Genomic DNA, 26,276 nt, shown 5'->3' on the forward strand with positions numbered 1-26,276 from the left:
AAAAGGCTTCAAAGTTATGCAAAGATTGGCAGTTTCATTTAAATGTTCAGACACGTACAATTGTGCACGTCACTATAACTTAAGAAAAGCAGTATTCCACATTTAGTATCATCGCTAAAGTGAAACAATGATACTGAGATAAATGTGCTGGCATTGGCCATACAGAGTCATTTGGTTTCACAGGTGCACCATGGGTAACAAGAACCCCACGAAAGTTGCAAAGACCCTCTTGAGGCATGGATTAAGAGAAAAGTGAGCACATGTTCCTAAGTCAGTTATGTTTATGTATCTGAAGCATTCTGGTTGCAGATGTTACTGCTGTACCTTCAGCAACAAGCTTGTTCTATGTTGTTCTCTCAGTTTTTGATTCAGGTTTCATTTACCTACTACTGGCAATTCTTTTGGCTCCGTGCTTTCTTTTCCTCTCTTTTGCACTTTTCGATGGTGTTTGGCTTTCTGTATCCACACAAATCTTTTTGCCAAATTACTGTTTTCTCTGAAATTGTCTAGGGTACTCCTATCTGGGTATTACTACAAAATGACTACAACATAAGTTCAGTCAACGCACTCGTGGGGTGGTTGCGGTAAGTAGTAGGAATATAAAATGGAATGAAGATGTAGGCTGAGTCACAGATAAGGCAGATAAAACACTTCAAATCATTGGCAGGATAATGAGAAAATGCAGTCAGCTTACAATGGAAAACTGCTAGAAAATCATTTGTACATCCCATTTTAAAATACTGCATGTGCATGTGGGATCTGTACCACATTAAGACTAAAATAATATACTGAATGTATACAAAGTACGGCAGCAAGAATGTTAAAGGTTTATATGAACCATGGCAGAGCATTACAGAAGTGCAGAAAAACCTGACAACTGAAAAGAGCTGGAGGTCACTTCTTACCTCCAGGAGGTGAAATTTCAGTACTGCTTAGAGACAGTTATAGAAGTACATAGACTGTCCTCACTTTCAGTACTGTGGTAACAGCTCCTTCCTTGAGGAGGATAGAGAAATGAGCTGGAGAAGATTAATTCACATTCACAACTCATGATGAGAGGGTCTGATCTGTCCTTTATCATTCATTGAAGATTGTTTGATAGTATCACCTATAAACAAATCTGTGGTACAGCGATGGGCACCTGCATGACAATATCCTATGCAACCTTTTCATGGGCAATCCAAAGGAATTCCAGAATCTAAAATCCTCACTTGGATCAGATTCACTGATGACAGTTTCATGATGTGGACTAAAAGCATAAAAAATGGGGTGAGGTTGAGGACACCCAAGCAACATTCCTCCAGAACCTCAACACCTCATCCTCTCTTTGCATCATGTGGTCCTCCTCAGTCTAATGAGCCACTGTCCTCAATGTCGACCTCCACAGAACAGATGATGCCATCAGTACCTCTCCCCTCATATAATCATCCCATCTGCAGTGATGAACAGCTCTTCTCCAAGTATGCCACTAATCTCATTGAGGCTTTCATATAGCAAAATTATCTCCACCACAGAGTGCAAAACCACATTTCACATGCCTTGTCTCTCCAGTCATGTACCATCCCACACATGCTCATTGTCCAGCCACAAAGCAGGACCTTCACCACTTCCTCTCATCATGCCCTCCCCACCCTTGGCTGCTTACACTACCCACATAACATCCAGAGCTTGGTCCACAGCCATAGTGAAACTCCTGGGTTTTTTCACTCCACTGTCAGCTCTTAAAATATTGTTTATTCCAACTGCAATTTTGACACTTCTCAAGCATTCAGATGCCAATCAGTCACCAAATAAATATGCTATGGACACAAAATTAACAAAGCATTTAAAAAAAATTTAAAGTTACTTATGTTGGATATTGCAACCCACTCAACAAAATTAAATTCTGACATGTGGGAACATACACTCCTGGAAATGGAAAAAGGAACACATTGACACCGGTGTGTCAGACCCACCATACTTGCTCCGGACACTGCGAGAGAGCTGTACAAGCAATGATCACACGCACGGCACAGCGGACACACCAGGAACCACGGTGTTGGCCGTCGAATGGCGCTAGCTGTGCAGCATTTGTGCACCGCCGCCGTCAGTGTCAGCCAGTTTGCCGTGGCATACGGAGCTCCATTGCAGTCTTTAACACTGGTAGCATGCCGCGACAGCGTGGACGTGAACCGTATGTGCAGTTGACGGACTTTGAGCGAGGGCGTATAGTGGGCATGCGGGAGGCCAGGTGGACGTACCGCCGAATTGCTCAACACGTGGGGCATGAGGTCTCCACAGTACATCGATGTTGTCGCCAGTGGTCGGCGGAAGGTGCACGTGCCCGTCGACCTGGGACCGGACCGCAGCGACGCACGGATGCACGCCAAGACCGTAGGATCCTACGCAGTGCCGTAGGGGACCGCACCGCCACTTCCCAGCAAATTAGGGACACTGTTGATCCTGGGGTATCGGCGAGGACCATTCGCAACCGTCTCCATGAAGCTGGGCTACGGTCCCGCACACCGTTAGGCCGTCTTCCGCTCACACCCCAACATCGTGCAGCCCGCCTCCAGTGGTGTCGCGACAGGCGTGAATGGAGGGACGAATGGAGACATGTCGTCTTCAGCGATGAGAGTCGCTTCTGCCTTGGTGCCAATGATGGTCGTATGCGTGTTTGGCGCCGTGCAGGTGAGCGCCACAATCAGAACTGCATACGAACGAGGCACACAGGGCCAACACCCGGCATCATGGTGTGGGGAGCGATCTCCTACACTGGCCGTACACCACTGGTGATCGTCGAGGGGACACTGAATAGTGCACGGTACATCCAAACCGTCATCGAACCCATCGTTCTACCATTCCTAGACCGGCAAGGGAACTTGCTGTTCCAACAGGACAATGCACATCCGCATGTATCCCGTGCCACCCAACGTGCTCTAGAAGGTGTAAGTCAACTACCCTGGCCAGCAAGATCTCCGGATCTGTCCCCCATTGAGCATGTTTGGGACTGGATGAAGCGTCGTCTCACGCGGTCTGCACGTCCAGCACGAACGCTGGTCCAACTGAGGCGCCAGGTGGAAATGGCATGGCAAGCCGTTCCACAGGACTACATCCAGCATCTCTACAATCGTCTCCATGGGAGAATAGCAGCCTGCATTGCTGCGAAAGGTGGATATACACTGTACTAGTGCCGACATTGTGCATGCTCTGTTGCCTGTGTCTATGTGCCTGTGGTTCTGTCAGTGTGATCATGTGATGTATCTGACCCCAGGAATGTGTCAATAAAGTTTCCCCTTCTTGGGACAATGAATTCACGGTGTTCTTATTTCAATTTCCAGGAGTGTAGTTTCCAGCAGTGTAAAACAAAATACATGTGGTGGTATAAATCTATCCACCGTTCCATACTCCATGTGAGCATAAGTGCAAAAGTTGATAAAATAACAGCAAACAGTTGATACGATAGTAAAAATAACATCCACTATAAACGTTAAAGTCAATATCTCAAGTAGGCAGCAGATGTGGCGCACGGGTCATGATGGTGGCAAAGCAACAAAGATACAGACGTATGAAGAGTGTGAGTCTGACAGCTCAAAGAAACTAGAATGTAGAGTCAGTATCATGTGGTTTGTAAAATGTGTACACAGAAAGGACAAAATTGAAGTATGTATTAAAGAAAAACTTAATCGCCAAATAATTCCAAGAACATAAATTAAAAGTATGAAATACCTAAATACATAAGTACAAGTATAATAACCGATACATAAAATGGTAAAACTAAGTGACATGCTTAGTCAGAGGAAATGACATCTTTGAATGCAAACACAACATGTCTGGGAATACTTTACATAAATTCAAAGGTACACATATATAAAGTATGCACGTACAGAAAAATGTGCTGTGACAAGCGAAGCAACTGGTGACATTAAAACTCAGCAGAATGGTCATTTATATTACATAAATATGAAGCCATGTGCAGCTGACAGGTCAATAAACATATTGAGAAATAATGAAGTGACATAAAATCACCAGCCCTACAGAACTGTTGAAAAATATATGTCAATAGACATTAGATAAATGACATGATAAGAAAGGAATCAGTTCCAAGACATATTCTGAAAATGTGAAATAAACCTGTGTGTTTGTTGTTTGGTAGGTAAATTGACATGAAGACCATTGATGAAAACTGTATCACAAGATTTGAAGGAATGAAGAACGGCCTTAGAACTTGTTCATAGTAATCTCATGGGACCTACTGATGTTTCAAGTTTTGACATTTAATGAGTATCATAGACAATGATAGCATGTACATATTCATGCATTTCTTAAGAAATAAGGATTGATTGCTTCCAGAATTCAAGAAATGGAAAAAATTCAAGGAAAAACAACATCAGAGTACCCTTGAAGAGAATTCATATGGACAATAGTCTAGAATTCTGTTCATGCAAAGTCACAGTTCTGTAAATCAGAAGGAATTTGGAATAAAAAAAACAATGACATACACACCAAATCAAAATGGGACAACTAAATGCCTCAGCAGAATATGACAGATACAATATACAAATTAAGTTTCTATGGTGTTTTTTCTCATATTTATGTACATCTTGACTCATTTCACATCCCTGAAGGTTGTTATGGTTTATGGGATCTACGGAACACAATGTATAAAGGAATGAGATGACAGTACGTCACTGAGCTCTAATGAGGAGAACACAGCAACTACCATAGCCCAATTTCTCAGAAACTTTTCTCAGTGGAAGAGGGATGAAAATAAGCTTATCTGTAGATATTTGACTGTTTTTGAGAAAATAGGGCTCAAAGTTTTCAAAGTACTTTATGTGACTTTTAGTGAGTAAACAGTCCAACTGAAGTGACAGCATGACGGCTAGCATCATGGCTTCAAACTTTTGTGCCCCATGTTTGAAACCCGATTATAATTATAATTTTTATTTTTATTTTTCATTTATGTATCCATGTCCACAGAAGATTACTACACAAATGTTTTCCAATGTAATTTAAATGGCATTGTCCTTATTTGTCTACTATTTGCATGTCTGCTGAATGAATTATTCAAAAAAGAATAAACAATAAATGAATGGAAACATTATTTGCAATTGTGTTTGATGAAATTCCTGTAGTACACTACTGGCCATTAAAATTGCTACACCACGAAGATGATGTGCTACAGACGCAAAACTTAACCAACAGGAAGAAGATGTTGTGATATGCAAATGATTGGCTTTTCACAGCACTCACACAAGGTTGGCACCGGTGGCAACACCTACAACATGCTCAGGTGATGAAAGTTTCCAATCGATTTCTCATACACAAACATCAGTTGACCGGCAATGCCTGATGAAACATTGTTGTAAGGAGGAGAAATGCGTACCATCACGTTTCTGACTGTGATAAAGGTCGGATTGTAGCCTATCGCGATTGCGGTTTATCGTATCGCGATATTGCTGCTGGCATTGGTTGAGATCCAATGACTGTTGGCAGAATATGGAATCGGTGGGTTCAGGAGGGTAATACGGAACACCGTGCTGGATGCCAACGGTTTCGTATCACTAGCAGTCGAGATGACAAGCATCTTATTCGCATGGCTGTAATGGATTGTGCAGACACGTCTCGACCCCTGAGTCAACACATGGGGACGTTTGCAAGACAACAACCATCTGCATGAACAGTTCGATGACGTTTGCAGCAGCACGGACTATCATCTCGGAGACCACAGCTGCGGTTACCCTTGACGCTGCATCACTGACAGGAGCGCCTGCGATGGTGTACTCAACGACAAACCTGGGTGCACGAATGGCAAAACGTCATTTTTTCGGACGAACCCAAGTTCTGTTTACAGCATCATGATGGTCGCATCCATGTTTGGCGACATCGCGGTGAACGCACATTGGAAGCATGTATTTGTCATCGCCATACTGTCGTATCACCCGGCGTGATGGTATGGGGTGCCACTGGTTACACATCTCGGTCACCTCTTGTTCGCATTGATGGCGCTTTGAACAGTGGACGTTATATATCAGATGTGTTACGACCCGTGTCTCTACCCATCATTAGATTCCTGCGAAACCCTACATTTCAGCAGGATAATGCACGAACACATGTTGCAGGTCCTGTACAGGCCTTTCTGGATACAGAAAATGTTCGACTGCTGCCCTGGCCAGCACATTCTCCAGACCTCTCACCAATTGAAAACGTCTGGTCAATGGTGGCTGAGCAACTGGCTCGTCACAATGCGCCAGCCACTACTCCTGATGCACTGTGGTATCGTGTTGAAGCTGCATGGGCAGCTGTATCTGTACACGCCATCAAAGCTCTGTTTGACTCAATGCCCAGGCGTATCAAGGCCGTTATTACGGCCAGAGGTGGTTGTTCTGGGTACTGATTTCTCAGGATCTATGCACCCAAATTGCGTGAAAATGTAATCACATGTAAGTTCTAGTATAATATATTTGTCCAAGGAATACCTGTTTATCATCTGCATTTCTTCTTGGTGTGAAACAAGTACTAACAAAGAGATAGAGGGGCTGGCCAGTACTTACCTCAGCTCAGTACAGCCGATAGATACACATAAAACAGAACCGAAAATTTACGTTCCTAGCTTTCGGAACAAATGTTCCTTCATCGGGGAGGAGAGAGGGGAAAGAAAGGGAAGAAGGGAAAGGAGATACAGTTACTCACAACCCAGGTTATGAAGCAACAGGGAAAGGAAAATAGGGAGGGTAACAAGGATGGAGGCATGGTTGTCAGAGGGAAGCCAAAGATATTCTACTGTAAGTACTGTACCAGCTTCAAACCAAAGACGATGCATACAGAAGTAAAGAGGTATATAGTATAAAGATAAACACAACTATGTAGGATGAAAAGATGCGTGAATGGCTAAAGAGGAAAGGGAAAGAGGAGAAGACTGAAGAGTAAATGGGAGTGAGGTTGTTTAACATAGGTTCAGCCCAGGGGGATGGCGGGATGCTTCTTGGTGTAGCAATTTTAATGGCCAGTAGTGTACATCTTGATTCATAATCAGTTGCAAGTGTCAATTTTCTGAAATGTGATCCATTTGCCAATGAGTTAAATCTTCAGCAATGTTAAGGACGTTTCTTTCCAGAGTGAGCTTCATACGAAGAAATGTTGCTGCACAAACTTGCCTTCGCACCATACTTATAGTGTTCAGAATTTCTATGTTTAAAATGTTTCTATGACTGGTATCATCCGTAGGTATGCACCAAATCTTCCTGAAGAATAAACATTACATTAAATGTAACAATTAAGAGCTGATGTAAGAATGAAATTTAGGAATATGAGAATTTAAAAAGAATGTAACCCCTGGAAAAAAAAAAAAAAAAAAAAAAAAACACGTATTATATAATAAATGTATGACACTTATTGTGAAAGGCCCAGTTGTAATTTTACAATTAATCTAACACCCTTTGTACCCACTAACATGATAAGAAACCTTCGTGTACTAATGTGGTTAGATAAATGAACAAAATAAAATAAAATGAAAAACAATAACTGGGTTTTGATCTCGGAACACACGAGTGAGAGGCCACTAACCTAGTCACCATGTCACCAGATGCGTTGAACTTACCACACACTAAAAGGCATCTGAATTATGTCAAAAAACTTCTGAGAAACAGTTAATTCTCTACGGATAAGCTGAGAAACGTGTCAGCATATTTTGGCTCCTATTCCACTGAGTGAAGTTTCTGGGAAACTGGGTTATGGCACTTGCCATGTTATCCTTGTAAGACCTTGTTTAACTCCCACGTGTCATTGTGGTCTGTATGAACTGTTCTTATTGATTTTCCTCTTTCAGTAAGGGGAAAACTTTCCATGGTTTAATGATCTGTATAACTGCTCTTATTGATTTTCCTCTTTCAGTAAGGGGAAAGCTTAATGATCTAATAGAAACTCTACAAAAGAATGCTTAAGATTAGATGGGTAGATAGTATAACTAATGAGGAGGTATTGAATAGAATTGGGGGAGAAGAGAAATTTGTGACACAACTTGACTAGAAGAAAGGATCGGTTGGTAGGACATGTTTTGAAGTATCAAGGGATAACCAGTTCAGTATTGGAGGGCAGCGTGGAGGGTAAAAATTGTAGAGGGAGACCAAGAGAGAAATACACTAAGCAGATTCAGAAGGATGTAGGTTGCAGTAGGTACTGGGAGATGAAGAAGCTTGCACAGGATAGAGTAGCATGGAGAGCGGCATCAAACCAGTCTCTGGACTCAAGACCACCAAACAACAACAGGTACTGTCATAAAGTAATTTTATTTCCAGTGCTTTGGTTTGGTTAAGACTGCCATGTACAAGAAGACTGGATTAATTTTATTTTTAGTTTGAGATAAATAGCCAAGGGCTAAAAGTTTCTCCAGAGTATCTCACTTTATTCATTGCCAGAAGATAAAATAAAATCTACGACCAAATAATTTCCATGTCATCTGGTTCTTATTATCTTCACAACAGTGGCTGGTAAAGTTGCACCAACTTGGTTTCTAGAGTTGTTTATAATTTTACACCGCATGTTGTCAAAATGACATTTTGTGTGGTAATCAGATTATAACCTCAGTACTAGAATATTTAGAGTTATTCATCCTGATGTGTTATAAGATCATGTAACTGCTTTGTTATTCCATTCGAGGGAGCACTGTTAAAGGTATCTCTAGCCATTCTTCTAAATTGTAACTTTCAAATAGGGGGAATCAGTTTGTCTTGGTTTAATTACATAATGGTGGGATATTTGCCAACTTACTGTCTGGTTCAGGTATTCAGATCCAGAGAAACAGCAAACAGAAACATAACTATAATGACACAACAGTAATAACATAAGACATGAAATATAAAACTTAGTCCACAAGCATGCTATTAACATTGCAAGTATTACTGATACCTCACAGACGTGTCAGTAACACTGGTATGGAAATGTTTACACATAATAACACAAGCTGACTGTATCTCTTTTCCAAGATTCATTTGTTTGAGGAACATCTTAGCAACTTTTTCTAGTGCATCCTCTGGCCAAGCAGTAAACCTGGAAAAAAACAACATAAGTAATGACTGTAGCTTACAGCACTGTCTGGAACTGCAGACACAACCGAACATACCCTAGTGAGGACACTTGGGTACACTTAAACAGAGTAATGTTTGTAATTATCAGTAGCAGTTATCCAGGTACAGTATAATATTAATATAATAATAATAATAATAATAATAATAATAATAAGAGTATAACTACAATGATTTTCTATATTACCCTAGACATAAAGGACCATTTCTGTAAATCACAAGAAATGATTATGGTGATGCAGCCATATAACTGTTATTTCTTAATGATATCAATATAATGGAAGGAAACATTCCACGTGGGAAAAACTATATATAAAAACAAAGATGAGGTGACTTACCAAACAAAAGCGCTGGCAGGTCGATAGACACACAAACAAACACAAACATACACACAAAATTCAAGCTTTCGCAACAAACTGTTGCCTCATCAGGAAAGAGGGAAGGAGAGGGGAAGACGAAAGGAAGTGGGTTTTAAGGGAGAGGGTAAGGAGTCATTCCAATCCCGGGAGCGGAAAGACTTACCTTAGGGGGAAAAAAGGACAGGTATACACTCGCACACACGCACATATCCATCCACACATACAGACACAAGCAGACATATTTAAAGTGTGTGTCTGTATGTGTGGATGGATATGTGCGTGTGTGCAAGTGTATACCTGTCCTTTTTTCCCCCTAAGATAAGTCTTTCCGCTCCCGGGATTGGAATGACTCCTTACCCTCTCCCTTAAAACCCACTTCCTTTCGTCTTCCCCTCTCCTTCCCTCTTTCCTGATGAGGCAACAGTTTGTTGCGAAAGCTTGAATTTTGTGTGTATGTTTGTGTTTGTTTGTGTGTCTATCGACCTGCCAGCGCTTTTGTTCGGTAAGTCACCTCATCTTTGTTTTTATATATAATTATTTCTTAATGATGTGCATAGCCAAACAAAATGGTCAACACCACCTACAACAATGTGGCACGGATTCCTTACGACCAATGATGAGATACTGAGGAACAATTTGGCATTCTTCCACAGGTAAATTTTCCAGATGTGAAAAATCTGTGGGAAGTGCTGACCTAGTTGAGATATGTCTTCCAAGTACATCTCACATATGTCCAACAACTCAAGTGAGCCCGCTGGCCTCGGAGCACGTTACCCATCAATGCTCCACTGATGTCAAACACAGTACATAAGAAACTGTTTCTTTTATTTAATAAAATTTCAGCCAAATAGCCATATATAGTTACTTTGCTTAACATTTTACATTTACATTTATATTTTACATTTTTGCATATTCATTTATCAATTTCACTCTTTTACTGCACAGTTCTCAGAAACTGTTTTCTAAGCACATATAAAATCCAAAACTCTTTCACATGAGAGCTTATAATGGAGCACACAATTGTAATTGAAGATACCTTTTATTAGACTCGACAGAAATTCATTCTAATAACAATAAATCACAGTAGGTTTTAGGGGTGGCTTCAGGATAATTAGGAGTCGCAACTAAAATCTAATTGTTCTTATAATTTTTACACTAGTATGAGAGTGAGAGCCAAAAGCTTAATGGCATTTTTCAATTTATTTTTTATTTGGCTCTGATCTGCACCATTGTAAATCGAGGAATGTGAGAAGTTCTTACAGGTAATGTTATAATGAAGCCATTTTTCCCCTGCAAGAAAAATGAAAATTTCTTACACATAGTATTATACTGTGTGTTAAGAAAGTTGTTGTGCACTAGACTATGAGCTATGGATGAAGGTTACATTGGAAGTATAAAGTTGCAGAACAGATACATGACTGTGTTTAAATTATTCTACATTGCATAACATTTAGATGTTATGAAAGCTATTGAATGTGATGAGTAGTGTTTACATGTTCAATTTGTTTATAAATTATTGTAATTTCAACTTAGTGATGTATTTTTCTTGATAAACATGTGTTTCAACAAGCCAATAAAGACACAGATTTTGTGCAAGAGGCACTTGTTGAAAAATTCCTGGAAACAGCTGTATCTCATTGTAACATTGTTGGTTGACTTACTTTAATTTCAAGAGACAGGCTATTTTAGATGCTGAGTAAACTGGAAGACCTCCTAAATTAAATGCACAGCAATTGCTGGATATTTCTGACTGTATGCAACAGACCTCAGCAAAATCGTTGTGCAGGGAAAAAATATCAGGTGTGCAACCACACATAAAGCAGTCAGGCAAATATTGAAACTGTTCCCATATAAATTGAAATGAAAGATGCAGATGATGAAAAGTGAATCTGTTACTGCAAATGGTTTACGCCCTTGACTGAGATAATACCATTGATATTCCTGATATCACTCTGTATACAGACAATGTCTGATTCCACCTCAATGGTCATGTTCACATACAAAATACATGATTATGGTCAACTGAGAATTTTCGTGCTGTACTTTAAATGCTATTCCATGATCATTCAACTGGAGTGTGGGTGGAGTATCGGACTTTTATTTTTTGAAGAAAACATTAACAGTGTACATTACTGTTTAATGATAAACAATTTCATTGGCCAATTGAAGCAAGACAAGATACACTACTCACTGTTTCAGCAAGATGACACTACTGCACACACAGCTAAAAACAGTGTGTGTCACCTGGAAGAGTTTTCTGAGGAATGCGTCATCTTGAAAAACCTAGGGAGCCCTCCCTCACTGAACATTACTCCACCAGACTTTGTCTTTGGGCAGTAGCAAAATCTGTAGCATAACACAATTCCCCACATACATTTTAGAGACATAAAAATTTAAATAACTCCATAGGTGAGAAGTATATCACAATCAGACCTGCAGAAAGTGTTTTGCAATAAAATTAAGTGGTTCAGACTTGTATAGACAACCATGGATGTCATTTTCAACATATGTTGTAAGCACACAGCATCTTTCCAAACACCTTGCATTAGGCAGCTTTCTTACTTCCTCTTCATTCTTGGGACTGTAAACTTCGTTTTAATAGGGGAAACATGTGGGGTCAGTGTAGATAACTGTGTAGTCAGGTTTCAAGAATATAAAAAAGCTTACTTTTCATAGGACTTTATTTATATCCCCCCCCCCCCCTCTCCACCTCCTCTCACCTGTGTGTGTTTGTTTTACTGTTTTACAAGGATGTTAGTGTTTATTATATAATTATTATTACTACTAGTAGTAGTAGTAGTGCAAATGGATCTTACTGTGATACAAGTTTCTGCATTACTAATTCCTATCCTTTTAGACATTACAATAACAGAAACTCTTCTATGGAATAGGTAGTGGTCATCATGTTCCTTTTGAACTGCAGTGGATTATGTACAACAAACATCATGAGAAAAAAAATCTACTGTGAAGCAGTAGTCAGAATCCCAAGGTTATTAAAAAGACGTCTGCAAGATGGTGAGCACCACTTATTATCCTTTGAGCATATTTTTGAGCAATGAAGACTTTATTTCTTAAAGATGAGTTGCCCCAGAACTTTATTCCATTATGACATTATTGCATGACAATATGCAAAATATGTGAACTCACTGATTTGTTTCTCCTCAAGATTTGCAGTGATTCTAATTATGACAGTAGCTGAACTAAATTGTTTTAGGAATTCCAAAATATGCTTTTCCAGTTTAAATTCTCATCAATATGGACACCTAAGAATTCTGAAGTTACCACCCGTTTATTACAATTTTAGGAACACTGTTTACCATTTCGTCTGTCTCTGTATGTATGCTTGGATTGGTTGCAATACTAATCTCATATTCAAATGGCAATAATACTGCTTGTTGCATATTAAATGGAAGATCATATACATGTGTACATATACGAGGAACTATAGCGGACCTAAGACTCCGCCGTGGCGAACCCCACATGTGATTTCTCTCCAGTCAGAATTATCTCCATGAACTGAATTGGTTGAGCAACTGAATATAGCTTTTTGCATTCCTTTGTTCAGATATGACATTATCCATTGGTTGGCTATACCATCAATCGTATAAAACTTCAATTTATCCAGGAGAATATTGTTAATTACACAGTCAAATGCCTAAGATAGGTTGCAGAAAATACCAACCATCCCCATTTTGTTATCTGGTGCTTGCAAAATTTGTTGCGTGAACATGTAAATGGTATCCTCAGTACAACAACTGTTCTAAAATCCAAACTGTGATTTGCTGAGGGTATTATTGTTGCTAGAATACATCACCTTCTCAAGAATTTTGCAAAATGATGTCAATAGTGACACAGGTCAGTAGTTACTGACATGTTTCCTGTCACCTTTCTTAGAGAGGTTTTTAACAATGGCATAGTTCAGTCTCTCTGAAAAAATGCCATGAGTTAGTGATGCATTACATATTTTCCCTATGTCAAACATCCAGAAAAATTATTGTTAAGAAATTAAAATATGAGTCTTTTGTGAATATGTTTTGTCCGGTCAATGCTTCACAACCTCAGACTTCTGAAATGAGTTTTTCAGGAGCAACAAGTTTGGCATGTCTTAATATCAAACTGTAATTCAGTTTCAAAACAGACTATAAGAGAATTGTGTATATTGTTAAGAATGTATTATGTAAGTGTCATTAGGACTGGATACAAAAGCTTTTAAGCTTTGAAAATGCAATTTGGAGGAAAAAAAGCCACTCCTCTGTCTGTCTCTCTCTCTCTCTCTCTCTCTCTCTCTCTCTCTCTCTCTCTCTCTCTCTCTCTCTCACACACACACACACACACACACACACAATATTTTTTTTTGAAGCAATTAATCAGTGATCATCAAGAGATATAAGAAGTAAAAAGGCAGAAGATGGCATTACAGATGTAGAAAACTGGCTAGAACACTGGTCCATTATAAATTAATTCAACCAATTAACTATAATGAGGGTCACTACGTACTTGTTAAAACTGACATGAAATCTATGACAATAAAGGATGAAATGAAGAAATGCCATCATTACTACGTGGGACCATTTTTTATTGCAAGAATTTGTTGTCCAAAGTCTGTAGGAGAAGGAAGTTTGAATAAAGAGAAGCATTTTCATCAAATGGAAACTATATGTTTCATGATGTAAGTATTGCCTCTATGTAATACTGCTGTGGGTTTTTTTTCTGTTTGTTCATGAGGTGGCATGTTGAAACCATCTACATCACCATTATATCAGCACGACAGGAAAGGGATGTCAGCACACACTCCACTTGACTTGACCTGTGTGACCCCATCAACCCATGATGCCATGCTGTTCTATCCTGTGCAAACAACTTCATCTCCAAATAACTATGGCAGCCTGCATCTGTTTGAATTTCCTTACTCTATTCATTTCTCTACAGTTAATTTCCCCCCCCCCCCCCCCCCCCCCTTTCCCCTCCATACATCCTTCCATTACCAAACTCACAGCTTACTCATGTCTCAAGATGTGTCTTATCCACTTATACCATCTTTTACTTGAGTTGTGCCATAAATTTCTTATTTCCCCATTTCAATTCAATATCTCCTCATGGTTAGTTACTCAATCTACTCATCCGATCTTCACCTTTCTTCTGTAATACCACATTCCAGAAGCTTCTTATCTGAACTTCTTTACAGTCCATGTTTCACTTCTGTACAAAACTACATTACAAACAAATGTCTTCAGTAGAGATTTCCTAACACTTAAATTTATATCAGACAGAAACAAATTGCTCTTTTTCCAGAAATGCTTTTCTTATTAATATCAGTCTCCACATTATATCCTCTCCACTTTGGCCACCATCAGTGCTGCATAGGATCTTAATACAGCAGATTATCGACTTTAAAGTAAAAGAGTGTGGTGTAAGAAGTATGGATACAAAAAACTTCTGAGGTGTTTCTGTACAATAGTCCCCTATTCGGATCTCCAGGCAAGGACTACTCAGGAGGATGTCGTTATCAGGAGAAAGAAAACTGGCGTTCTATGGCTCGGAGAGTGGAATGTCAGATCACTTAATCGGACAGGTAGGTTAGAAAATTGAAAAAGGGAAATGGATAGGTTAAAGTTAGATATAGTGGGAATTAGTGAAGTTCGGTGGCAGGAGGAACAAGACTTCTGCTCAGGTGAATACAGGGTTATAAATACAAAATCAAACAGGGGTAATGCAGGAGTAGGTTTAATAATGAATATGAAAATAGGAATGCCGGTAAGCTACTACAAACAGCATAGTGAACGCATTATTGTGGCCAAGACAGACACAAAGCCCACGCCTACCACAGCAGCACAAGTTTATATGCCAACTAGCTCCGCAGATGACGAACAGATTGATGAAATGAAAGTTCCTGGAAGATTAAAACTGTGTGCCAGACTGAGACTTGCACTCAGGAACTTTTCCTTTCGTGGGCAAGTGATGGTAGAGCACTTGCCCACGAAAGGCTAAGGTCCTGAGTTCGAGTCTCGGTCTGGCACACAGTTTTAATCTGCCAGGAAGTTTCATACCAGCGCACACTCCACTGCAGAGTGAAAATCTCATTCTGGAAACATCCCCCATCTAACTGAAAATCTGAGGAGTAGAAAATATATACTCAGAAAGTTATATTCTGTTGTTTTAAAAAGGTCATCAACAGTATGTCAATTACATATTCAGTACAGTATATTATATTTATGGTGTTTTAAGAAAAATTGCAAATATTTTTGTGATTTTATGTCTCTCCTCTACATCAGGCCAATGATTTGAAATTCTGTGTAATGAGACAACAAACTTCTGTTCTATTCGTATCGTAGACTAAGATTGGAAGACAGTGCATTTCATTTAGAAACATTTTATAGGTACATTCAGGTACAGTAATTGTAGAGAGTTTCAGGGAGAGCAATAGGGAATGATTGACAAGAATGGTGGAAAGAAACAGAGTAGAAGAAGAGTGGGTAGCTTTGAGGGATGAAATAGTGAAGGTAGCAGACGATCAAGTAGGTAAAAAGATGAGGGCTAGTATAAATTCTTGGGTATCAAAAGAAATATTGAAATAATTTTTAAAAGGAGAAAATATAAAAATCCAGTAAATGAAGTAGGCAGAAAGGAATACAAATCTCTAAAAAATGAGATAGACAGGAAGTTTAAAATGGCTAAGCAGGGATGGCCAGAGGACAAATGTAAGGATGTTGAGGCATATCTCACTAGGGGTAAGATAGATATTGCCTACAGGAAAATTAAAGAGACCTTTGGAGAAAAGAGAACCACTTGTATGAATATCAAGAGCTCAGATGGAAACCCAGTTCTAAGCAAAGAAGGGAAAGCAGAAAAGAGGAAGGAGTATATAGAGGGTCTATACAAGGGTGATGTACTTGAGGACAATATTATGGAAATGGAAGACGATGTAGATGACGATCAAATGGGAGATACGATACTGTGTGAAGAGTTCGACAGAGCACTGAAAGACCTGAGACAAAACAAGGCCCCGGCAGTACACAACATTTCATTAGAACTACTGACGGCCTTGGGAGAGCCAGTCCTGACAAAACTCTACCATCTGGTGAGCAAAATGTATGAGACAGGCGAAATACCCTTATACTTCAAGAAGAATATATTAATTCCGATCCCAAAGAAAGCAGGTGTTGACAAATATGAAAATTACCGAACAATCAGTTTAATAAGTCACAGCTGCAAAATACTAACGCGTATTCTTTACAGTCTTTTGGAAAAACTGGTAGAAGCTGACCTTGGGGAAGATCAGTGTGGATTCCGTAGAAATATTGGAACACGTGAGGCAATACTGACCCTACGACTTATCTTAGAAGAAAGATTAAGGAAAAGCAAACCTACGTCTCTAGCATTTGCAGACATACAGAAAGGTTTTGACAATGTTGGCTCGAATACTCTCTTTCAAATTCTGAAGGTGGCAGGGGTAAAATACAGGGAGCGAAAGGCTATTTACAGTTTGTACAGAAACCAGATGGCAGTTATATGAGTCAAAGGGCATGAAAGGGAAGCAATGGTTGGGAAGGCAGTGAGACAGGGTTGTAGCCTATCCCTGATGTTATCCAATCTCTATATTGAGCAATCAGTAAAGGAAACAAAGGAAAAATTCGGAGTAGGAATTAAAATCCCTGGAGAAGAAATTACATTGTAATTCTATCAGAAACAGCAAAGGACCTGGAAGAGCAGTTGAACGGAATGCACAGTGTCTTGAAAGGAGGATATAATATGAACATCAACAAAAGCAAAATGAGGATAATGGAATGTAGTCGAATTAAGTCGGGTGATGCTGAGGGAATTAGATTAGGAGATGAGACACTTAAAGTAGTAATTGAGTTTTGCTATTTGGGGAGCAAAATAACTGATGATGGTAAAAGTAGAGAGGATATAAACTGCATACTGGCTACGGCAAGGAAAACGTTTCTGAAGAAGAGAAATTTTTTAACATCGAGTATAGATTTAAGTGTCAGGAAGTCGTTTCTGAAAGTATTTGTATGGAGTGTAGCCATGTATGGAAGTGAAACATGGACAATAAATAGTTTGGACAAGAAGAGAATAGAAGCTTTTGAAATGTGGTGCTACAGAAGAATGGTGAAGATTAGATGGGTAGATCACATAAATAATGAGAAGGTATTGATTAGAATTGGTGAGAAGAGGAGTTTGTGGCACAATGTGACAATTTGAAGGGACCGGTTGGTAGGACATGTTCTGAGGCATCCAGGGATCACCAATTTAGTATTGGAGGGCAGCGTGGAGGGTAAAAATCATAGAGGGAGGCCAAGAGATGAATACACTAAGCATATTCAGAAGGATGTAGGCTGCAGTACGTACTGGGAGATGAAGCAGCTTGCATAGGATAGAGTAGCATGGAAAGCTGCATCAAACCAGTCTCTGGACTGAAGACCACAAGAACAACAACATGGGCACAATAATTAGTAACTGACTACATTCAATTTGTCTGCTGCATTTTCTACATAGTAAATATGTTTTTTGGATAATAATTACCTTTTGTGTCTCTTCTTCATTCACTGTAAACTAAGCATAACTTTCTACAAAATTTTTACTTAGGGATGATTGCTATTTTTTGAGATTCTACATTAGTACATTCACTATGTGCATAATTTTTTTTTTTTTTGTCATGGGTGTTATTCTATTGTCTTGCTGTCTCAAGATATTGTTTCTTTTCTTACATAAGGGGGCATTTTTCCTTTTGATTTCACACTGACACTTTCAGTACCCTTAAACTATAAAGTTATTTTTTTAATGTCATTTTCAGTCAGATGATGTGTATGGATCCAATCTCCTAACATGTCATAAAGACTGTCTGTCTTTTGCATTCTGCATTAGTTCATTCTCTCCTCAGGCTGCACAGATCACAATGTATGAATAATTATGTCGCACAGTTCGTTAACCTACGGTCATTGTTAAAATGTTGCATTTGGCAGTGGTAGTGTGGCCAGAAAGCGTGGACTGATGACGAATGACACGGCATCACATAGTGATCGGTGATAACTCGTGGTTCTGTACCATCCTGGATGACCATCATCAGTGTGTATGGTGGCAAGCTGGGAAGAGGTCCAGTTCTTCCACCATTATGGAGAGGCATAGTGATCTTATCTCTGTCATAGGGTATGGCTTCAAGGAATTGAGGGAACTCTGATGACACAATGGTACATCTTGGACACCCTGCATCCTCACAAGTTACCTCCCATATGACAGTATCATGGTGCCATTTTTCAACAGGAAAGTGCTTGTCCACGTATGGCACTTGTGTCTACAAACTGTCTGTGTGACATTGAGGTGCTTCGAGAGCCAGCAAGAATCCCACACCTGTCCCTGATAGAATATGTGTGGGATAGAATATATGTGGGACCATCTCGGATGTCAATTCCGTTCCACTGCCAGCTTGCCTCAGAAAGAGATAAAACTTTATGACACCTTTCCCAACTGAATGAGTGCCTGCATCCAGACCAGAGTGGGCTCATACTGTCAAGTTCTTTGCAATATGAGTTGAATTTCTAACCAATAACATAATATCAAAGACTGTCACAACCCATGTAGTTTTTATTTCATTTCCTCTTCCCCTTCTGGGAGCATCACTTTTTTATCAGGTAGTGCAGCCCCTCAAAAATATTGTCACATTCTCCCAAGTACCTTGCACAAAGAGATGCAGCTAGAACCGTATCATCCAATTCCTATTCAGTTTCTTCTGGGATTTTGCACACACAAGGAATACAGAACCTGTATCTGTGTTGGACAGGAGTCAGGAAATGTTTCATTTATACATGCTCGTAGACATTAACATCAAAGTGCGATGGTACACCATTCTATTAAAATTGCAACCTCTACTAACCAATAATAGATATGTGAACCACTCCTCAAATAAAGTTGTATTAGTTGATACTCTCATGAGACATGGTCTTATGTAGCACTGTGCCTGTGGGTGAGAAGGTTTGCACACTCCCAAGACACAAAGGGCCATACCAAAGGCAGTGTAGCAACTGGCAATGACACTCAAGCCAGACGAGTCTCAGCAGAGGAGTCACGTGAAGTGTGTCTCACAACACTACTTCTTCCTTTATCCTACCCTGCTTCCTACTGATATAAATTGTCAATATAGGTACAAAATACATACAGGGGAGATAAAACTACAAACCAAATCCTTGAACTGGCATTAGTTGGCCACATGCCTACTAAGGAGGAGCTTCAGAGAGCTGTCGCATGGATTAATTGCAGGAAATGCTCTAGTAGAGACAATGTTTGTACCAAATTTATGACACTGACTCCACTCTCCCCAATGTTCTACTACATTTTATTGAACTATTGGGCTGGGGGTACTGTGGGGTAGGATACACGCATTACCAACATAGTCTTTCTATGCAAAGGTGCAAAGGTAAAAGAGATCACAATGGTTGCAACTGCTATTGTGGAATTTCACTGCTGGGTATTGTTGGAAAAATGTTTACCCATGTGGTGCTGGTCAGACTGGAGACAATTGTCGAGCATGTGTATCCTGACTCCCAATGTGGGTTTCAAGCCCAGTGATCTTTTCTTGAGCAAAGAGGATTTCATCAAGGCTGTGTGCTGGGCCCTACCTCGTTTGGTATAGTCTTCACGTTACTTCTCAAGGTTCAATTCAATGAAAAAAAAAAATTGCCATCCATCTATATATCAGTGCCAACAGGAAACCTTACATCATCTCATTACTCAGATCAAAGTGCTATTGTGAGGACGTATTTGAAGGTTACCTTTTATTTGCCAGTGATGCCGCATTCTTAGCACACACTCAAGATGATGTTCAAACGTTTGTGGACAAATGTTACTCTGCATGCGAGCTCTTCTCCAAGTCTTTGGAAGTAAAGATGAATGTGATCATGGCGCAAGGATACACAGATATCCCTGCCATAACATCTGATGGCTTGTTGTTGAATGTCATTGACAAATTTTGCTACCTCGGCTCGCTGTTGACAGAAGATCTTTCTCTAGACGACAAAGTAATTGCACGAATTGGCAAAGCAGTGAACACTTTCGGGAAGCCCCGCACAAGAGTATGGGACAACAAACACCTTATAGTTACCTCAACAATGCTCATCTATCAAGCATGGATGCTGAGCACCTTCTTCTATGGTTCTGAGACCTGGACATCATACGCCAAACAAGAATGGGAGGTCAACATCTTTCATCCGTGGTGGAGCTTCCAAAACATTCTAGTTATAACATGGAAGGACCACCTGACAAATGATATAATGTAACATATTATTATTATTATTATTATTATTATTTCTTTCTTTCTTTTCTTTTGCTCTCTCATTCTTTTTGTATCATATATAAACCTGACATACAAACAAAAGAGATAAAGAGATGTTCTCCAATTTTTTAATTGCTTTAGACTCATCTGTCTGTTTCTAGCAGTGGTAGCAGGTGGACGCGTGACGAGTTCCACCACATTGGTATTGTTCAGAAATGTGTATTCCAATTGTGCGTTAGAAAGTATTAAAGACACTTATCAAGATAGCAAAGTTTAATCATTCATTCATGGCAATGATACCCATCTGTTTCTCTCTCCATGATGCGACAAGAATTCTGCATTAAGAGGATCGAAGCTAACGAGAAGAATTCACGTGAGCAGAGGAGGCGCAATCCGGAACCAGTATTGTCATACCAGTCTCCATGCACAACAGTGGTAACAAGAAAAGGATGTACATAAATTTACACATGTTAAATGCTAAATGTATTGGATGTTGAAGGTCTGTTTATATTAGTATATTAGAGCCAGTTAAAGTGCCTTCCAGTTTTTTCAATCATTCTTTCAAAATTTTCCTTTTAATTATTTAAGCAGCAAATTTTTAGTCAGTTTCGAATATATATTACATTTTTAGTCTCCCCGCCACTATTCAATAGTGACCGTTCAAAGGACGGCGCCGAGCGGAATATGAATTTGAGATAAACGATCAATTTTATCATTACAAATGAACTAATGAGGCCTTTGCTGCATTTGTTATATGTCCGTGAGATTGGTACTATTTATAACTTGAAAGAGCATATTAATGCCGGGAATGCGGATTTCAGCAGTTAAGGTAGGAAGCTGCTATGCTGTACGTTTATACAGAGTGCTTGGTGCAATCTCTTTTGCAGTCTTTTCCTTTCAATTAATATCCTTCAAGGAAAGTGCATTTCTCTGTGAAAGACAAAAATCTGTATAAAGTCCACATTAAGGTGCAAAATAATTCTTTCAAATTCTGTAAGACTGTATCAATAGGACTGTACCAGAGAATAATTAGGTTCATTACTGAAAATGCACATAAAGCGGCTTTAATTGGAAGATACCGGAACAAATGAAATTTCATGTTTAAAATTCTTTCTTGTCATTATTTTGTAAAACACTGTTCACAATGGAGTCAAAGGAAATGGACATTCTTGAAAACTCATTACAAAATGCAATATGCCAAGACAGCAGTAATCTGAGCTTGGCAACAGTTGAAGGTAAAGGGCCAACTTGTGAACTGGCAGATGGCTACCAGAACAACCAGGTTGGCGTCCCATTATTAAAAAATGAAGACACTGGTAACATGGTGAGTCATGATGCCACTTTTATGATGCTCCTGGTAACATGGTGAGTCATGATGCCACTTTTATGATGCTCAATGAGACAATTTCTCAGGTCTCACAGGGAAACATTTTCTCAAATAGTGAAAATGAAGTGGGCAAAAATTCGTTTGATTATCTGCTCACGACATCACGAACACAGCCACAGGAAACAGTTCACAAAAGCAATGCAAATACTAGTGAGACACACACTTTGACCCAGCTAATGCAACTAATAACACAACAGTTTGCATGGCAAAACCAGGTATTTAACGATTTCAACAATAGTATTAGTCAACAGTTCAGTGCCGTGAGTAAAACTACTGCACAGCAAAAGCAGGCATTTAACAATTTTAAGAATAGTATTAGTCAACAGTTCAGTGAGGTGAACAAAAATATACCCACTGAATTATCTGACGAATTATCCGGTAAGTTCACAGAGCTCAGTAAACAACTAAAACAAGAAATAATTACCGACATGTCCCGCAATATAAATACGTTAACGGAAAAGGTAACATCGATAGTCTGTAAACAGGAACGACTTGCAGATGAGTTGCAAAACCTTAGTGAAGCATATTCTTAAATTCAGGAGACACAATCCCAAGTGGATATGTCAGTAAAAAAAGTGATGAACACAGTCAGCGGGCTGCAAGATGTATGCAAAATCTACCTATGGAAATACACAAGTTGAGTCTAAGAGTAGATCAGTTAAGTTTAGAGTCAGAATTTTCCAAAAAGCAGAGAGATAGGTAATGTTCAGATGTAAAGGAAATAACTGAAAAGGCTAAGCTGGGATGCTGGATAAGGGCAGCATGGGCAGCACCCTTGCTGCAAAGGTAGTGTCAGAAGGCAAAATTTATGTAGATACTGTATAAGAAGGTCTAACAGAGAAGAAAAGTCAACTTCTCACTAAAATAGACTCCGATTTAAAGGCAGCAGAGGAAAGACTGCGAGGCAGTGTCAAAACTACTGACATTCCAAAACAACATATGACAGAAAACAAACCTATGCTTTTGGAGAAGTTATATACCCGCACTGGTTACCCACACACAATACAGGATTTGCCCATCAAAGGAAAATAGCGAAGGTTGCAGAATGCAACAGCACTTGCTGACAATTGCACCTGTTGGGCAAGCGTAGTTGCCATGTGTTCGCCCACAAGTGAACATACACATGGCTCTCACTGACAGCATGGCGTATATGTCAACATTACTTGCCAATGAGGCATTACTTAGGCATCGACAATTTCTGGTATTTACTTCTGAAGGGAAAAGAACACACCCTGTAGTCTTTATTAGAGCATTTTGAAATGTTTTACCTCATACCTGGATTGAAGAACAGAAAATTAGATTTGTTGTTGGATACACACAGGGTGATGTTCTGCTATGGGCTATGGACATGGCGGAATATTGCCACTATTATGAACACTTTGAGAGGCTCAGACATGGAGTATTCAACCCAGTTCCATTTAATAGCAAGTATGGGAGCTTAAGTGGCTATTTTGAAAAATATTTGAATAAAACCAGTTACTGGACAAACCCGGTATACCCAAGCAGACGTGCTGAAAATTTTAAAGAGCCCTCTTCCTGCCCACACTAGGAAAAAACTCATTACTATCTCTGAGCATGATAAAAAATACTTTCTATCTGTACTTGACTCAATAGAGTTAATGTATGAAGAGAGACCACTACAACCAAAGCCTGTTACTACACCGATAGCGACACAGAGATTTACGGACCAACAAGTAAACAACAGATTTGTAGTACAATATGGGTGGCAACCTTACTCCACATAGACCTATGATAATGGTAACAATAAGCACAACGGCAATGGAAAAAGCCGTACATACAAAGGTGGATGTAAAAGAAATGGGCGAATATTTAGCAAAAACAATTACAATGGGCAAGTAGCCTATGACCAGCCTGTACAATATGTGGAGACACAAGCAACCGGCAATAATCACCAACCGCTTGGCCAACGCAAGACAATAACAGACAACTAAATAATCCACAGACAGCAGAATTTGGCAAGAGAAGTAACACACATATGCCGAATAACATTCAGAGGCAAAGATAATTTCAGTCGAGAGCCTCTCAGGACACTAACTGGCGTAACCAAGCACCAAGGGTCAACATAGTGGAATTTACGCCTAACCTAGAGGTCAATGCCACCACAACGCCGGAAAACTCGAACCGGTCATGGTAGGCCCCCACTGCGTGACCTTGGAGGTGAGTGGGGGCATGAGCTTGATCGACACTTGCTTTATCAGATACCATCATGGCAATGATGTGAGAGATGATCTGTATCAAGGTAATGAGGGTACTATTAAAACCAAAATATTTGACCTTGATGTACCCATTGTGCTTGACACAGGGGCTATGACCAATTTGGTGTCACAGGGATTCTTTCTATAATTGAAGAAACATGGATGTATATCTACACTGCCAGTGCAAAATTGCAAGCTACAAACTTCCACTGGTCAGAAATCATAAGGAGTCAAGATACATGCCTTAATACCTGTAAAATTAGGACAGTTTTCTGTGGGATGCAATTTTTTGATAGTAGAGAAAATGATAGTTGATTGTTTAATTGGTATGGACACATTTAGGCATTACCAAGTACAAACTGATATAGGAAAAGGCAAATGTTATTTCATTGTAAATAATCAACTACGAAATAGACCTTACCAGGGGAAGTAAAAATAGATGTAAAACTGAAGTTACTCATGAGCTTGAAGTTCAATTGGTAAATCCCATAGTTATGTTTGTCAACACCTACAGTAACGAACAGTCATGAGCAGAAGATATAAACATTGACACAATAAACACGGAAGTAAGTGAATGAAAGTGGAACTTAGGGACCTGATACTTGCTTATATAGATGTATTTGAAGAATACCAGGTATTATTAAGGATTTTGTGTAAAAAATGAAAGTGTTATTAACATCGCAAAGAAGAGGGTATGCAACCAGAAAATCACATTCCAGAATTTATCTTCTTAGTTGTTAACGAAAATTTTTGTTTAGTTTTTTTCTTATATGTCAAATGTATAAATGATAAGGTAAGTGGACGTAGCAATGAAGAATTTTACTTTTATGTGTCTAGAGACGATGATTCTTTAAACACAATGCAACCATGTGTGTAGCCCAGTTGTAAATGAATAAATGAACTTGTGAAACGCACAGTAGCGAGCTCTGCCATACACAACTCGCCGCGTCATTAATGGTAACAGAGCGATGCAGCGCACGCACATTCTGGAGAAAGCTAGTCAACGTACTGCAAGCGCGTGCATGTCAGACACAGCTGAAGGTGTTATTATGTACATGGAAAGAGAATCCTAAACGACGAGAGGTTTACTGAAGTTACACTACTATGTACATTATATCTATATATTTACAAATTTAAGTGTTGAAAGTACATGCAATAATTATAGTTAAGGAACCAGAAAACCTTTGCTGTATGTAAACAAGCAAGTACAATAAGAGTGGTAAACTGAATAAGAGGTCACATCATGCCTATAATACACCTTATCTTTCAGATTATAAGGTAAGTACAGACACACACATGACAGTAAATGAGTTTGTGATAGGATAGCACGACTGCACACTTAAGTGAATGAATACATGGTCGAATATATGAAAGAGGTTTTAGTGACCATCGAGCCACTGCACACTTATCTATGAACATTTAGTTTCAAGTTAGTATTAAGTTTTATTCTTCCAGGGAATGATGCATTGAAACGTCCTAAAATGAAGAAAAATAAATGCTTGTCAAGTGTTAGGTACCATTCAAGGATAAGAAAGGACTACACTGCAAGTAAATATTGTTGTAAGTTTATGATATGTATGAATGTGATAGTGTGAAAATATGTGTAGAGGAATAAAGTTGCAGTATCGTGATGCTGAACTAAGGTGGGGCATTACCAAATAATCAAGGGTCAAAATCTAACTACTGTGTCAACCATTCATCAAAGCATCAAACACCTGATTTACATCAAATTTTTTTACACACATTTGCTACTTACATAAACACTGTTTTAGGTTCATTGTACATGACGTATAGTACTGATGATACAACTTTGTATACCTCAGCATATGAAATGGTATACGATGAACGTAACAAGTAAATATTGAGGTGCACTTTAAACACTAAATAAATATTCGATATGAATGGTACTGCCAGGTTTGCATTGTGCTTATAAACAACAACCTATTTTGTTCTTGGGATCACAATTAAGTATAGTAACGA

At 39.2% G+C, this 26,276-nt stretch overlaps 1 protein-coding gene across 1 annotated transcript in view; it reads right to left on the reverse strand.

Annotated features, from left to right (window-relative positions):
• LOC124594696 (dynein axonemal heavy chain 3) overlaps positions 1-26,276 on the reverse strand; it is a 1,186,267-nt gene that overhangs the window by 482,692 nt on the left and 677,299 nt on the right. The window contains exon 40 of the mRNA XM_047133063.1: positions 8,890-9,030. Within this exon, the coding sequence (XP_046989019.1) occupies positions 8,890-9,030 (141 nt within the window). The remainder of the gene's footprint in view (positions 1-8,889; positions 9,031-26,276) is intronic.

The sequence above is a fragment of the Schistocerca americana genome, chromosome 2 (assembly GCF_021461395.2).
Source record: "Schistocerca americana isolate TAMUIC-IGC-003095 chromosome 2, iqSchAmer2.1, whole genome shotgun sequence".
NCBI classification, from domain to species: Eukaryota; Metazoa; Arthropoda; class Insecta; order Orthoptera; family Acrididae; genus Schistocerca; species Schistocerca americana.